General features: G+C 41.8%; 1 protein-coding gene across 2 annotated transcripts; it reads right to left on the bottom strand.

Moving 5' to 3' along the window:
- Positions 1–360: 360 nt before the first annotated feature.
- Positions 361–14,832, bottom strand: faf2 (Fas associated factor family member 2). 2 transcript variants are annotated; one of them, XM_037675948.1, is made up of 11 exons: positions 14,754–14,832; positions 5,781–5,849; positions 5,586–5,663; positions 5,172–5,248; positions 4,951–5,089; positions 4,784–4,869; positions 2,798–2,889; positions 2,374–2,551; positions 2,040–2,211; positions 1,804–1,947; positions 361–1,412 (listed from the first exon to the last, which is right to left on the bottom strand). In XM_037675948.1, exons 1-11 carry the CDS (start codon positions 14,814–14,816, stop codon positions 1,230–1,232), a joined length of 1,281 nt encoding a protein of 426 aa, XP_037531876.1. In that variant the 5' UTR covers positions 14,817–14,832; the 3' UTR covers positions 361–1,229. The 2 variants fall into 2 exon arrangements, with proteins under 2 accessions (XP_037531876.1, XP_037531875.1); XM_037675947.1 differs by having other exon boundaries at positions 5,529–5,663.
- Between the last annotated feature and the right edge of the window lie 1,264 nt (positions 14,833–16,096).

Below are 16,096 nucleotides of genomic sequence, written 5' to 3' on the forward strand. Positions count from 1 at the left end.
ATGTTAGTTTAGGTCAAAGCTTGAAAGAGCCGCTGCAGAGTGATTAAAGAGCCGCATGTGGCTCCAGAGCCGCAGCTTGCAGACCCCTGATCTACAACAAATGCACACTTGTGCTCCCAGTTGTTTTTAACAATAATCGAATCTGTGAAATTTCAAAAGAAGAGTTTAAATCAACTATTGGAAGCCCCAAATGAACACATTTATGCCCGTGATGATGCAACAGTCCGAGCGCAGCTGTAAATCACATCGTCCTGGTTCACTCATTCTTTGCACAAAAATCAGCTGCTCGTGTAGGACGCTCCGCGGCCAAATGAAAGTGCTGCAGTCTCAATAAATCCACATTTTTAAAACATTTTTAATTTATAGTTGGAAAATTACATCTTTACATGTGCCCATTCAGATGTTACAGGCAAAACAGGCATCTATGAGTAACCACAGGCACACTATGGGCAGACTCGTACTAGACTAGATAGAGCCACATGGAAAAGCTGTGGCCTTTTTGTTAAATATTTCAAACTTCGTGAGCTCAAGGCAAGTCTGCTTTACATAGTAACACCTGCATTTGGTCACTTCTATGACTCGTGAGTCAAAACAATACAGGGATTTTAAATATTTAACTTATGTACAGGGTGATGGCTCATTTAAAACAGGGTTCCCATCAGTCCAGATCCACCATCTTTGTCTTTTAAGATGAACAATCCCAGCTGCATCAAACTCATCCTAGACCAGTGTAGTTGTGCTTGATCATCACTGGGGGAAATGTGAACTTGAAGGGAGTAAAAAGTAATGGTTGAATCGGAGGCATTTAACACAAAAATCTGATCATCATTGTGTATCTGCTGTTAAAGTATTAAAACCTCCCCCAGATGTCTGGACAGCTCATTTGACATGAAGGTTGTGCTGCTGCTTTCGTACATTAATCCGTTGTTTTGTTATTGTTGAAGGAAAATTAGCTGTTAGCTAATACAAATAAGCAAAAGGGTTTTTCCACACAATGAGTTCAAGGAAGGACTTCAAGAAATATTTATTTGATAAAATTCAAGACTTTCCAGGCTACTGGGAACCCTGTGAACACAACCAGCTCTTGATGCAGGGGGGTTAAATCTTCCAGGTGAGGGTTTTACTGCGACGATCCCTTAATGCAAGGTGGCCTTTTAACAAAAAGATGCCAACAAAATGTGGTGAGTATTGGAAGGAAACGAGCTTGTGTAGAAGAGGTATGCCATCATTTAATCGTCCGTAAGGTCCTGAACAAAAAGGACCTCGGAGCGACTGAGTCCTGCCTCTTTCAGTGTGGGGGGGTTGGGCTGCTCTTCAGTCGGGAGACAGGGCAAGACTCTGCGAGGGAAGTTTGTAACGATCTGAAACTTCTCTGGAGTTTCTTTCAAAGAGAAGAGGAAGTCGTGTATTACCTGTGGAAGAAAAATAGATGCGTGAAAAAGTAAGTACCGTATTTTTCGGATTATAAGGAGCATTAAGCTAAACAAAACAGATAAGTGAAACTTTTTATTCAACTCGTTCACAATAACTCAACATTGTTCAGTCGTACCACATAAAATCTGTTCGAGGTCAATAAGCACAACCAGAATTAATACGCAAGGTGCACCGTTGATTTTTGAGACAAGATTTTCAGTGCACCCTTTAGTCCAAAAAATGGTAACAAAAATTAAACGTAAGCAAATATTTTTGTTATATGCTTTCACGTGCTGAAGTGTTTCAAATAAATATCTAAAAACGCAGATTTTGTTGAAAAGAGTATTTCGTTGATGATGACTAAAGACGGGCTGAGTAAGCGGGACCCACCGTCAGAGACTGCCCGAACAGGAATCGTCTTTCTACTCGTGTGTCGTTGGGCAGCTTAAACACTATTTTGACACTTTCTGGATCATCGGCGAGTGGCTCTGGAGGAAGACATTCTGACTTCCTCTCCTTCTCCTCTTCTAGTGTCTGGAGTCACAACAATCAGCAACACCAATGAGAAATGAATAGAACTAGTCTCCGTGTACAGATTAGTTAGTGAGACAAAATATCTGACTTACTCTTCGTCTCCGCTCCTCTGCAAGAGCACTTTGTCTGACCTTCTCCTCCTCCTGCCTCCGCTGCTCCTGCTCCTCCCTTTTCTTTCTCTCCTTCTCCTGGTCGGCACGGAGGGAGGCCAGATAGGCCTCGTCCTGCTGCTGCCTGAGCACCTGGGTCTGGTTCCTCTCCTCTCTGAAACACAATGTTAGTTTTTAATCGTTCAATAAATGGCCTTAAAACTCCTTTAGGTCACATGTTTAGAATCACGAGCCTTTTTTGGGAAATGTCACAAAAATCTCAGCATAAATATGTGATGTGATATTTTAAAGTTAAACTGGAGTGAACTTGCCGTACCGTTCTAGGCGCTCTGATGTCAGATATGTTTGGTTGGCCTCCATGATGAAGTTGAGCTGGTTGATGAGCTCCTCGGGCTGAATGAGACCCTCGAGCCTGCCCACCACTGTCATCTTGCGGTCCTTCAGCATTATCATGGCCAGGAATGGGTAGGTGTTCTCCCGCAGCGCTTGGGACACTAAATTACACCAAAGCACATCAAAAATCTAATAAACAATTAGATTTTATTGTTAGTGTTGCTTTTTTTTCCTTTGCTGTAATCCAGTTGTTGCCATACAGAAATGTCCATAATCTCAATTAAAGCCTCATTGCAACCCCTTAAATAATTTTATCGTTCATTAATGTGTTGATTGTCTCGATATGTTGGTAGAACTAAACAGTTTTGTGTTCAAAGGAACCTTTGACACACTGTAAGCTAGCCCACCTCTGTAGCCCTCAGGCTTGCTTGTTGAACATGCCCAGAAGAGCATTCGTGTGTTGAGGAAGGTTATGACCTCTTCTGTACATAGTGTGGAGCTGAGAAAGGACAGATCAGACAAATACAATTAATACATTTGCTGAGACAAAAGGTTCATGAGAGCAAAGTGGAAAATTAATAAATAAAAAATTTATTCACAAACTTGAAATTATGTGCCGTAAAAACAAGCATTCAAACACAGTTGTAATATATTAGTATTACAGTATATATAAAATCATATATATGTGTGTGTGTGTTAGGCCTGTCACGATAAAATTTTGCTGGGCAATTAATTTTCTCAGAAATTATTTCAATAAACAATAATATTGTTTGAAATTTGACAATAATTAGGAATTATTGTCAAATTTAAAAAGAAATGCTCGGGACTGAAAGTCCCAGGTTTGACCCCCAGTCACTGCATACCTCGTGGTGTCTCTGGGCAGCACACCTCATCCCCAAAATGCCCCATGGGCACTTTCAGTTGCTGCCCACTGCACCACCTGGTGGTGGACGGGTTAAATGCAGACTAATTTCACCATTGTATGGAAACATACAGTGCAGACAATGTGATGACATTATTATTATTAATTTTAGCATGTAGTACCATTTTTAACCAGTGGATGACAGTATAAGACTATATGAACTGAAGGATGGATAGTGAGGGAGTGAACAGCGTGTCTCTAAGAAAAATGGGAGGGAAGCCTATCATTCCCCGATCCGTTACGGAACCTGATTCGTACTGTAGCTCATTTGCGCATGCGCTAAAAGGAATACTCCCAGGTCGCACGGATCGCCGTGAACGTGAGAGCGTGAATGGTTGTTTGCCTCATTTGTCTCTGTGTCCCTGTGATGGACTGGAGACCTGTCCAGGGTGTACCCTGCCCCTCGCACAATGACTGCCAGACATGGGCACCGGTGACCCCCGGTGACCCAAAAAGGAAGAAGCAGGTAAAAGATAATGGATGGATGGATGGAATAAGAACTGTCTTAATTTACTTAGAAAAGTATGTGCTCTATCGCTGCCGATTTTCATGTTGCTAATTTATGCCACTCGTATACCTGTTAAAATCATTGACTTATTTACGTCATGGTTAAAACGATATGCAGCGTCACCACTGAGTGGCACCGTTTCACCATGAAAATAATTCATTCTGTATCTTGCAGGGTTTTTCTCATTCAGCACAGGCTGGGGGTCAGGTCTAAGGCATGGCACATCATCTTAACCAATGATTTGTAACGCAAATACGAATGGCATAAAGTAGCTACATGAAGATCAGTGGAGATAGAGCACGTACTTTTGTAAGTAAATTAAGACAGTTTTTATTCATAAACAACGGCGATCCGTGCGACCCGGAAGTGCACTACGGATCGTGCATCCGTAACAGATTGGGGAATGACAAGGCCCCTTGACGTGACATGGGCCGTCTCTTGTTCCTGTTTTTCGGTTCTTAAAATGGCGGACGCTCGGTGTGGTTTGAGCTCTTTAGCATAGCATTTTCACACAAAGCTTTTAATAAAAAAAAATCAGTAAACAAGTTCTCGACTTCTTTTTGCAGAGAAAAACAACTTTTTAGACGAAGGCACGGGTTTCAACTGTGAATTTTGGACCTTCGACAAGACAGAGGTTTTTTTCCCTGAAGTCGGCCTGTTAGCTTAGCTCGTAGCTTAGCTGCTTTTAATGATCCAAAAACGCAATTTTGGACAGTTAAAACAGATTTTAAAGATAAAAGAGAAAGGGATGCGTCAGTGAAGAGCACCGGAGCTGAGTCTTTTGTCATCCAGTGTCTTCAGTAGAAAGAGAGAGATACGAAGAAACGATAAAGCCGATAAATGAAAATGGGATAGATAATTTTCATTTATCATGCGATTAATTGATTTGTTTATTGCGACAGGCCTAGTGTGTGTGTGTGTTTTTCCACATACAGATAAGACACGCATAAACAAATACAGTACCGGCAAAACTCGTCTGTGTCTTGATGATCCTCTCCGTGAAGGTACACTAATAGGTAGCGAAGCTCCCGTTTGGCATCATTCAGTGCCTACATGAAATAAAGACAGACCTTCATGTATTTCCACACATGCCCATAATTGTTCTAACTGCGTTGCGATTCTGACCTCACCTGGCTGTATGTTCCCTGATAAAACACAGGGTGGGACTGACCATACTTCTCCTCAAAATTCCGAATGAAAGTCACAACATCTCCAACGGGGTCTGTCACGCGACCACGAGGATCTGGCCTAATGAACCGCAGGGCGAACCTGTTGAAGGAAAGACAACATGACAGCTGATTGCACTAATTTAACAAATGCTGATGAGTTTTAATCAGTGTGCTTTGATTACCTGAATATGTCCAGAAGTGTGTAATATGTAAATCTGAATGGCAGCATTATCAAGTAGTAACTCCATCCTAGTAATCCCTGAAAAGAAACACCAATTAACTGCACAATGCTCAAGTACTGGTAAAGTAATATTGTTTTAGATTATATAAAAAAAACAACAGAAAGGAGGAAGAAATTCTAGTATTATAAAGGTTTTCTTAAAACGGCAACACATTTGGTTTTGAATGAATTATATTTAAGGAACATAATTTGTAAAAACAAACATGAGTGGAACAGGTTGTATTACAGTTTTACAGTACCACAGGACATAACAGAACAGTAGTATTCTGGTGTGGGTGGGAATTTCAAACAGGCCTACCCTGGGTTGAGGCCTTGACACGATGTAACTATATACTCTATGGTCTGCTGTATTGACCTGAAGTGGTCGGGATGGTGGGGGGTTAAACACGCTGGGAACCCCTTCCTGTTCATTAAGTCTGTCCTGCACTGCAGCCTGAAACACACACACATCGTACTGGAGATTTAACAAGCGGCAGAGTTCAAGAATCCATGCACGAAATTAAACGTGATAAAACTAAATAAACATATGTCCTTTGTCATGTGATCGTACCTCTATGTTCCAGTTATGTTGCTCTAACGTTCGACGACATTGGTCCATTGATTCCAAACCCGTTAAGTCCTGTTAGAAAAGAACCAAAGGTTACAAAAATTAAAGGTCTCACGTTCCTCATGAGGGCAGGAAACTGGTTTAAAAGGAGACCAATTTATTTTCTAGAACAGTGTTCATACTGCTGATCCTGTGACCAGTGTTATGTCACATTTTATATCCCAGGAATTTCGTTGCAGTTGCTTTTTAAATATGTCTAACTTAATTGTGATAGAAAACCCAGTCACTAGAGAGCACTAGCCAGAGTATCTCTTGTGCCGGTCCCAAGCCAGGGTAAATAGTAAGGGTTGAGTCAGGAAGGGCATTTGACATTTCAATACTTTTGCCAAAACCAGTGTTTCCCTTACCATTACACAAAGAGGACACTCCACCCTGTTAACAGAACCGAGCGCCCTGCTTACCAAAAAGTTTCAGGAGTGATTTGTGACAAAAGGGTGTCAGCAAAGGTGGTGAGACCAGCTATGTTGTATGGTCTGGAGACAGTGGCACTGACAAAAAGACAGGAGAAAGAACTGGAAGTGGCAGATATGAAGATGTTGAGGTTCTCCTTAGGAGCGATAAAGATGAATAAGATTAGGAATGAGATCATCAGAGGAACAGCAGAGGATGAACAACTGGGAGATAAAATTAGTAAGGACAGCCTGAGATGGTTCTGGCATGTCCAGAGGAGGGACAGTGGGTATATTGGTAGAAGGATGTTAGAAATGCAGCTGCCAGGAAAAATATTAAATGAAGGTCAAAGAGGATATATACAGTATGGATGCAGTTAGAGAGGACATGGATGGATGGATGGAATGAGGACAGAGGATGCAGAGGACGGATTGAGATGGAGGAGGATGACTTGTTGTGGAGACCCCTGAAGAGAGAAACGCCAAAACAAGAACTTTGTGATAGAATTTGACATTTTTGTGACCAGCCCTGACAAAATGAGCCAGAATGAGCCCAGGCTGTGGTGGGGAAAAACATGAATGTAGTATTTTCTTTACATGAGATTTGCATAAAAATGTATTAATAAAGACACCATCCAATGATCTCATTGACCAAAAAAAAACATATAATCTTCCTAATTTATTTATACAGTGCCTTGAGAAAGTATTCAGCCCCCTTGAACTTTTCAACCTTTTGCCACATTTCAGGCTTCAAACATAAAGATATAAAATTTTAATTTTTTGTGAAGAATCAACAACAAGTGGGACACAATCGTGAAGTGGAATGAAATTTATTGGATGTGTCAAACTTTTTTAACAAATAAAAAACTGAAAAGTGGGGCGTGCAATATTATTCGGCCCCTTTACTTTCAGTGCAGCAAACTCACTCCAGAAGTTCAGTGAGGATCTATGAATGATCCAATGTTGTCCCAAATGACTGATGATGATAAATAGAATCCACCTGTGTGTAATCAAGTCTCCATATAAATGCACCTGTTCTGTGATAGTCTCAGGGTTCTGTTCAAAGTGCAGAGAGCATCATGAAGACCAAGGAACACACTAGGCAGGTCCGAGATACAGTTGTGGAGAAGTTTAAAGCCGGATTTGGATACAAAAAGATTTCCCAAACTTTAAACATCCCAAGGAGCACTGTGGAAACAATCATATTGAAATGGAAGGAGTATCAGACCCTTCAAATCTACCAAGACCTGGCCGTCCCTCTAAACTTTCATCACGAACAAGGAGAAGACTGATCAGAGATGCAGCCAAGAGGCCCATGATCACTCTGGATGAACTGCAGAGATCTACAGCTGAGGTGGGAGAGTCTGTCCATAGGACAACAATCAGTTGTACACTGCACACATCTGGCCTTTATGGAAGAGTGGCAAGAAGAAAGCCATTTATGAAAGATATCCATAAAAAGTGTTGTTTAAAGTTTGCCACAAGCACCTGGGAGACACCAAACATGTGGAAGAAGGTGCTCTGGTCAGATGAAACCAAAATCCAACTGTTTGGCCACAATGCAAAACGATATGTTTGGTGTAAAAGCAACACAGCTCATCACCCTGAACACACCATCCCCACTGTCAAACATGGTGGTGGCAGCATCATGGTTTGGGCCTGCTTTTCGTCAGCAGGGACAGGGAAGATGGTCAGAATTGGTGGGAAGATGGATGGGGCCAAATACAGGACCATTCTGGAAGAAAACCTGTTTGAGTCTGCAAGAGACCTGAGACTGGGATGGAGATTTATCTTCCAACAAGACAATGATCCAAAACATAAAGACAAATCTACAATGGAATGGTTCACAAATAAACGTATCCAGGTGTTGGAATGGCCAAGTCAAAGTCCAGACCTGAATCCAATCGAGAATCTGTGGAAAGAGCTGAAGACTGCTGTTCACAAATGCTCTCCATCCAACCTCACTGAACTCGAGCTGTTTTGCAGGAAGAATGGGCAAGAATTTCAGTGTCTCCATGTGCAAAACTGATAGAGACAAACCCCAAGAGACTTGCAGCTGGAACTGCAGCAAAAGACGGAGCTATTAACGCAAGGGGGCTGAATAATATTGCACGCCCCACTTTTCAGTTTTTTATTTGTTAAAAAAGTTTGACACATCCAATAAATTTCATTCCACTTCATGATTGTGTCCCACTTGTTGATGATTCTTCACAAAAAATTTAAATTTTATATCTTAATGTTTGAAGCCTGAAATGTGGCAAAAAGGTTGAAAAGTTCAAGGGGGGCGAATACTTTCGCAAGGCACTGTACATAATTGTAACAGAGAAATAATCCATTTGATTCTAATTTTTATCATTCATTTTGAAATTTACCATTTCTCTCTGCCACCTACAATAGTGCCAGGAAATCCCTTTGTATAAACATTGGTGTCATTTTGTGGCTTGGGAATTCCCTTTTTTAAAATATAAATATATGTGGCTGGAATTCCCAATGGCAATCACTCCACATCAATAACAAATTAGTTTTCAAACTAGCGCAATCATAAACAAAACTAGTTGGCTTCTAGCCACGTAAGAAATCAACTAATTTTAACTGTGTATCATTTTAAAGTTTTTGACATGGATAATCTGAAAACAATTCGGTATTGAACAATTCAGTATTGAACAATTCCTCATCGTGATTTATTTTGCCAGCATGGGTCACAGTCAGCAGCATGGTGGCGCAACTGGTAGAGCTGCTGCCTCGCCGCGAGTAGGTTCCCGGTTCAAATCCCGGTCCAGGGGCCTTTCTGATCAGAGTCTTTTGTGAGTGGAGTTTGCATATTCTCTCCGTGCATGTCATCCGCCCCTCGCACAGTGATTGCTGGACATGGGCACCGGCGACCCAAAATGGAAGAAGCGGGTAAAAAGATGGTGGATGGATGTGTCACAGTCACAGATGCTGCTTCATACTATGTTGACATGGTCACACACTTTTACAAACACCCCGAAGGAAAGAACAATTATTGCATAGATGTGTTTCTAAAAAATCTCAACCCTCGTCCGGATTTAACACGTTTTCACTTTGAAAAGCCCAATAAATTATTTGTCAAACTTCAGACCTCTTGGCATCTATTGTAAACACGGATATTTTTTTTTCTTCTTTCGGCTTCTCCCTTCATCAGGGGTCACCACAGCGAACTGAGTCACACAAAGACTTATGTCCTTCCTGACACAACCAAAGACCACCAAGTTACCACAGCCCTGTGTGTGGAGCAGAGCTGCTATATAGGGCACCTGGGGGAGCAGATGGTGGGGGTTAAGGGCCTTGCTCAAGAGCCGAGAGTGGGGCAAATGAGGGTGGAGGCAGGTGTGGGAGCTTCACCTTTCCCACCCACATTTTGATGTTGTCGGTACTGGGAGTTGAACCGGTGATCTTCGGAACACATGCTCACCTTCTCTAACCTCTGCGCCACCACTCCCTCCACTGTAAACACTGATAAATATGGTTTTGAAATCCAGTGCTTATCATGTGTTGTATATTCAGATCATTTCATTTTATATGTTTTAGCCAAATCTTTGCTCAGAGGAGCTCAGGAGTTCACAAACTTTATGGTCGTTTTCCCACCAGATAGTCCGGTAGACTCGGTTCGGGACCAATATTCATGACCTTTTGTTTACATTTGAGCTGGTGCGTTTGCATTCACACTGCACTGTGCTGTTGAACCAACCTATTCCCCCACTTGCCTGAGGGGGCGCTGCACCGAGAACTATTGAAAGAAATGACACAAAAACCGCTGAAGACACTCTTCTTCTTCTGGAAATAAAAATAAAAACGAAGTGGCATCAAGTTTTAGGAGTTATATTTTGTCATTTTTCAAAAATGGACTTAGCATGAGCAGAAGATGAGACAGAAGACCATGGAGAATATTGTTTTTTCACACAAGGCAGCTGACGGCTCCATATAAGGTCAGAGAAATGCGTGTTTGTTTACCCTGCGGAGCGGGCCTCGGTCTGTTTACATTCACACCGTACTCGAACCGCGCTGGAGTCCGCTTCTACCGGACCGAGACATAGGTTTTAGCCCGGGCCAGAGTTCGCCTTTTTGTTCCGTGACAGAGTTCGATGGCACGTTCACACCTTCCTAAACGAACCGGACTTTCTAGGAAAACGAGCTAGAGTTCAATTAAAGCGGACTAAACAGGGCTGGTGTGAATGCAACCTAAGTTATCTAGAGGCACGTGGCCTGAACAACCTCAGGCTTAAGTGCATAAATGTTAGTAACACAACAAACATGTTCATAACTAAAACTGGCAGAGAGATGTTATTCCTCCCAAATTCACAAAGTCAAGAGAAAAATATTTTCTTTTGAGAAAATGAAAGATTAAAAAAAAATTAAAAAATCAATTTATTTCTATAGCGCCAAGTAGTCTCAGGGCCCTGAACAGAAACATTCATACATTTAAAAAGCAAATTAGTAAATGTTATCTGAAGAAGCCAGCAGATTGCAATGAATCTTTATTTTGTCGAGGTCTCACACTACAGATTCAACGAGTTTTAACACAAAAGGGATGCTAACGACAAACACAACGTGTCAGTAGATTAAAGTTCAGAGAAGTTTTATACATTTACAGAGGTGCTTGAAAACTTGTGAACCCTTTATAATTTTCTATATTTTTGCATAAATTTGATCTAAAACATCTTCAGATTTTCACAAAAAGTGCTAAAGTAGATAAAAAATAATCCAGTTAAACAAATGAGACAAAATTATTATACTTGGTCCACCAATGTTCAGTCAGGTCATATGGATGGTTTCTTTTGTTGCTGAGACGTCTCGTCCTTCCTCCGAAGGACTTCTTTAGTCTGAGGAGCCCACCAAACCAAACTGAATCCCACAAACGGCTCACTCTCAGAGTGGAAAAAAAATCAGTTTGTAGGTGACAAGATGGACTCCGGAGCCTGCCCTCTCCCCCGTCAACTCTTCTAAGACAGACCATCCCAAAGCGGTTCAAAAAACCAAAGTTCATACTTAATAATACAGATATAAAGTATATTATACTTGGTAATTTATTTATTGAGGAAAATTATCCAATATTACCGGTACATACTTGTGAGTGGCAAAAACAGATGCCATCTTTGCTTTGAGAATGCTGATGGAGAAGTACAAAGAGGGTCAGAAAGAACTCCATTGTGTCTTTGTGGGTTTAGAAAAAAGCACATGACAGAGTGCCGAGGGAGGAGGTGTGGTATTGCATGAGGAAATCTGGAGTGGCAGAAAAGTATGTTAGACTGGTACAGGACATGTATGAAAACAGCAGGACAGTGGTGAGATGTGCTGTAGGAGTGACAGCTTCAAGGTGGAGGTGGGATTGAATCAAGGACCGGCTCTGAGTCCCTTCTTGTTTGCGCTGGTGATGGACCGACTAACAAAGGAGGTCAGGCAAGAATCCCCGTGAATTATGTTTGCAGATGACATTGTGATCTGTGGTGAGAACAGGGAACAGGTGGAAGAGAACTTGTGGAGACGTGGAGGTATGCACTTGAAAGAAGAGGAATTAAAGTCAGCCGTAGTAAAACAGAGTACATGTGTGTAAATGAGAGGGAGGCCGGTGGAACAGTGAGGCCACAAGGAGCAGAGGTCACAAAGGTGCAGGACTTCAAGTACTTGGGAGTCCACTGTCCAGGAAAATGGGGAATGTGGTAAAGAAGTGAAAGAGAGAGGCCAGGCAGGATGGAGTGAATGGAGAAAAGTTTCAGGAGTGATTTGTGACAAAAGGGTGTCAGCAAAGGTCAAAGAAAAAGTTTACAAGACAGTGGTGAGACCAGCTATGTTGTATGGTCTGGAGACAGAGACATTGACAAAAAGACTGGAGAAAGAACTGGAAGTGGCAGAAATGAAGATGCTAAGGTTCTCCTTAGGAGTGACAAGGCTGGATAAGATTAGGAATGAGATAATCTGAGGTACAGCACTGGTTGGACATCTGGGAGATAAAGTTAGAGACACCAGACTGAGATGGTTTGGACATGTCAGTGGTTGGTCTCACTGAGCCTCGAGGACTCATTTATAAGAGAGACCTGATTTTAACAAAGAGTGATGACAACAGTAGACAACAATAACTGCAGTAGACAGTTGCTTCCAGTGTCTGGTGTGAGGTGACCAACTGTGCAGCAATAACTGGCAGCACGACGGCTCAGTGGTTAGCACTGTTGCCTCACAGCAAAAAGGTCCTGGGTTCAATCCCCAGTTGGACCTGGGGTCTTTCTGTGTGGAGTTTGCATGTTCTTCTTGTGCATGCATGGGTTTTCTCCGGGTACTCTGGTTTCCTCCCACAGACCAAAAAACATGTACGCTAGGTTGCCTTTAGGTCCAGGCCTCCCTTGCAAAAGAGATCTGTGATTTCAATGGGATTTGCCTGGTTAAATAAAGGTTAATAAATAAACTGAAACTAAACATTTCCGGTACATGTTGATCAGTCCTGCACACAGATATGGAGGAATTTTATCCCACTCCTCCATGAAAAGTCTGGATGTTGATGGTTTCCTCACATTAACTGCTGCTTCAGGTCCTTCCACAACATCTGGATTGGATTAAGATCAGGACTTTGCCTTGGCTATTCCAAAGCATGAACTTTATTCTTCTGGAACCATGCTTTGGTAGAACCACTTGTGTGCTTAGAGTCACTGTCTTGCTGCATGACCCGCCTTGTCTTGAGATTCAGCTCATGGACAGATGTGACATTTTCCTTTAGAATTCTCTGATATAATTCAGAATTCATTGTTCCATCAACGATGGCAAGTTGCCCTGGCCCAGATGTAGTAAAACAGGCCCAATCCATGATACTACCACCACCATGTTTCACAGATGAGATAAGGTTCTTATGCAGGAACGCAGCGTTTTCCTTTCTCCAAACATAACACTTCATTTAAACCAAAAAGTTATATTTTGGTCTCACCCGCCCACAAAACGTTCTTCCAATAGCCTTCTGTCTTGTCCACATGATCTTTAGCAAAGATGAGCAGCAATGTCCTTTTTGGAGATCAGTGACTTTCTCCTTCAACCCTGCCATGCACACCATTGTTGTTCAGTGTTCTCCTGATGGTTGACTCATGAACATTAACATCAGCCAATGTGAGAGAGGCCCTCAGTTGCTTAGAGGTTCCTCTGGGGTTCTTTTGTGAGCTTGCCAACTATTTCACGCATTGTAGTGATCTTTGTTGGTCCACCACTTCTGGGGAGGGTAACAGCGGTCTTGAATTTCCTCCATTTGTACACAATCTATCCGACTGTGGATTGGTGGAGTCCAAAACTCTTTGGCGATGGTTTTGTGACCTTTTCCAGCCTGATGAGCATCAACAACTCTTTTTCTGATGTCCTCAGAAATCTCCTTTGTTCGTGCCATGATACACTTCCACAAACGTGTTGTGAAGAGCAGATCCCTGTTCTTTAAATCAAACAGGGTGCCCACTCACACCTGATCATCCCATTGATTGAAAACACCTGACTCTAATTTCCCCTTCAAATTAACTGCTAATCCTAGAGGTTCACATACTATTGCCATTCATACATATGTATAATCATTTTGCTCAATAAATAAACAATCAAGTATAATACGTTTGTCTCGTTTGGTTTGTTTAACTGGGTTCACTTTATCTACTTTTAGGACTAAGTGTGATAATCTGATGAGGCTATAAGTCATATTTACACAGAAATATAGAAAATTATAAAGGGTTCACAAACTTTCTAGCACCACTAGATGCTATCTGATTGTTGTATGATGGTCTTCATTTTCTGTACTTTAAAAATGTCTCCTTAATGGTTAAAAGCAGCTTTGTCTGCACTTAAGCTGAACTACATTTTTATTACATAACTTATTTCTTTGTTAAATAGACCTGTGGGTTTTCTTCTATCTGAAATAAACTGATAATTAAAACAATGATAATGCAACACAAACTGTTTTTTCCATCTATTTAAAAATAGCCCGTCTTCTGAGTTAAAATCAGAACAGCAGCTGTTTCCTGTGTTTCTAATGGCTCACAAGCTGCCGACTCATTGGGCTACAGAGGAGAAACTACAAAAATGCATCTTGCAGACACATCCGACCACACATTAGATTAGGCAAAGCTAAAGCACTGGAGTATCCTCAAAAGTTCAGCGTCAGCCCGAGTGCTAATGTTGACTTAGCAAATGTTCAGTGAGGCGCGCTACATGTGAACCAAATCCAAAGTCAAAACGCCCAATAAGAGGTAAAAGACGGACATTTAAGATTTACAGAGTTTCACTAGGTTTATGTCGAAAAGAAGCGTCCGACAAAGTTAAGCTTTATTGTTTTTAAAAGAAAGTCTGCCAACTTGTTGGTTAGCCTAGCCTCTGCTAACGCCAGCTATGACTCAAGTTGACGGTTGGGGAGTCGATGTCGAAGTTCACTGTGAAAAAATGAGTTTTTACACCGACAGTTCGACCTGCTCTTTGCTAATCACCGTCAGGGCTAACACGCTCACACATTAGGCTTCAAACGGACCGACATTCGTTTGAAACTTGGGTTGTCTACCTGAAATTGAAGGAGTTTTTCGGTCTGCGCCTGAGATAATTCTTGCTCCTCTGGCGCCGCCATCTTACCTCACCAATCATCTACCACGGCGTAATAACCGTCTTGTCCTGGAGCTGGTGTTGCGAGCATGCGCTGTTCCAGCTGCTGCCGCCTACCGGCCCGGAAGGTAAATTACACACGAGAAGCTGATTTACTGTTCACACAGTACAGGAATTCAATTTCAAGCCAAAATGCACATTCAGCTAATCAAAAATGTCATTCGATCTATTCAACATTTGCGTTTTATTTCAAACATGATTCTTCACTGGAGAAAAAGGCACATGTTCTACATGTGTACTGGACTTTTGTGTTTATTGAACAAAGAGAATCTCTCATTTTGTGTAGCTACTCCTAGTAGTCCCAATTTTTTTTTTTTTTTTTAGGGATATCAATCATTATAACTACTTACACACAGTTACAGACATCATAACTTGGAACACTGTAACATTGTATTATACGTATTGTCAGTGGTCATTCTAGACGGGAACTATGTACTTGTACCGAGCCCAGTACACATGAATGGAAGAAGTTGCGTAATTTTTCCAAGGAAGAACGACTCAGCACATCAGCCCAAATTTTGAGTGAGTCTTTGCTTTAAGAGAAGTTCTGGAATGTTGTCGATGAGATGGATTAGTGACCTGTCCACAGTAATGACAGTACTGGTCTGGTTTGTTGTGGTGAAGGTCTGTTTACTGGGCCATATATGTGATTCCTCACCTATGGCCATCATATGGATCATGGCCAAATAAGCAATATGTTGCATACAAGTTGGTATGCGAGTATTTGGGTGTTCACCTGAAAAGCAACCTCAGGTGGGGCAACACCACCAGCTTGATCAAGAAAGCTCATCAGAGACTCTACTTCCTGGCATGGAGGCTGCACAGCTGGAGAGAGAAAAGCTCGGCAGAGAGTGGTGAAGGCTGCACAGAAGTCTGTTGGAGTCAGCCTCCCCACCATCACAGACATCTACACCTCTAGATGCAGGAAGAAAGCCACCTGCATCATGAAGGACACCACTCACCCAGCACACACACTTTTTGCCCCGCTCCCCTCAGGAAGGAGGTTAAGGAGCATTAAGAGTAGAACCACTAGGCTGAGGAACAGCTTCTACCCTGAAGCTGTTAAGACTCATAAATCCTTAATCAGGATAATCACTGTAAGAGAAACAAAAAAAAAAAGAAAAATCACTGTAATGTCACTTTAATTGGTGATAAATTTGAATGAATCCTTGATATGTCACTATCTGTGCTGCTGATGTCTTGCCTTTAAGCTGCTGTATTCATGCCCACCTGCTCACAGCAGAC

This window comes from Nematolebias whitei, chromosome 4 (assembly GCF_014905685.2).
Source record: "Nematolebias whitei isolate Nwh7 chromosome 4, NemWhi1, whole genome shotgun sequence".
Classification (NCBI taxonomy): Eukaryota; Metazoa; Chordata; class Actinopteri; order Cyprinodontiformes; family Rivulidae; genus Nematolebias; species Nematolebias whitei.

Coding starts and splice junctions, on each gene's coding strand:
- faf2 (XM_037675947.1), bottom strand. CDS start 14,816: ATGGCGGCGCCAGAGGAGCAAGAATTATCTCAGGCGCAGACCGAAAAA. Junction 5,850..14,753: donor AAAAACTCCTTCAATTTCAG/GTAGACAACCCA, acceptor CTTTTCTAACAG/GACTTAACGGGTTTGGAATC. Junction 5,090..5,171: donor ACACTTCTGGACATATTCAG/GTAATCAAAGCA, acceptor TTCCTTCAACAG/GTTCGCCCTGCGGTTCATTA.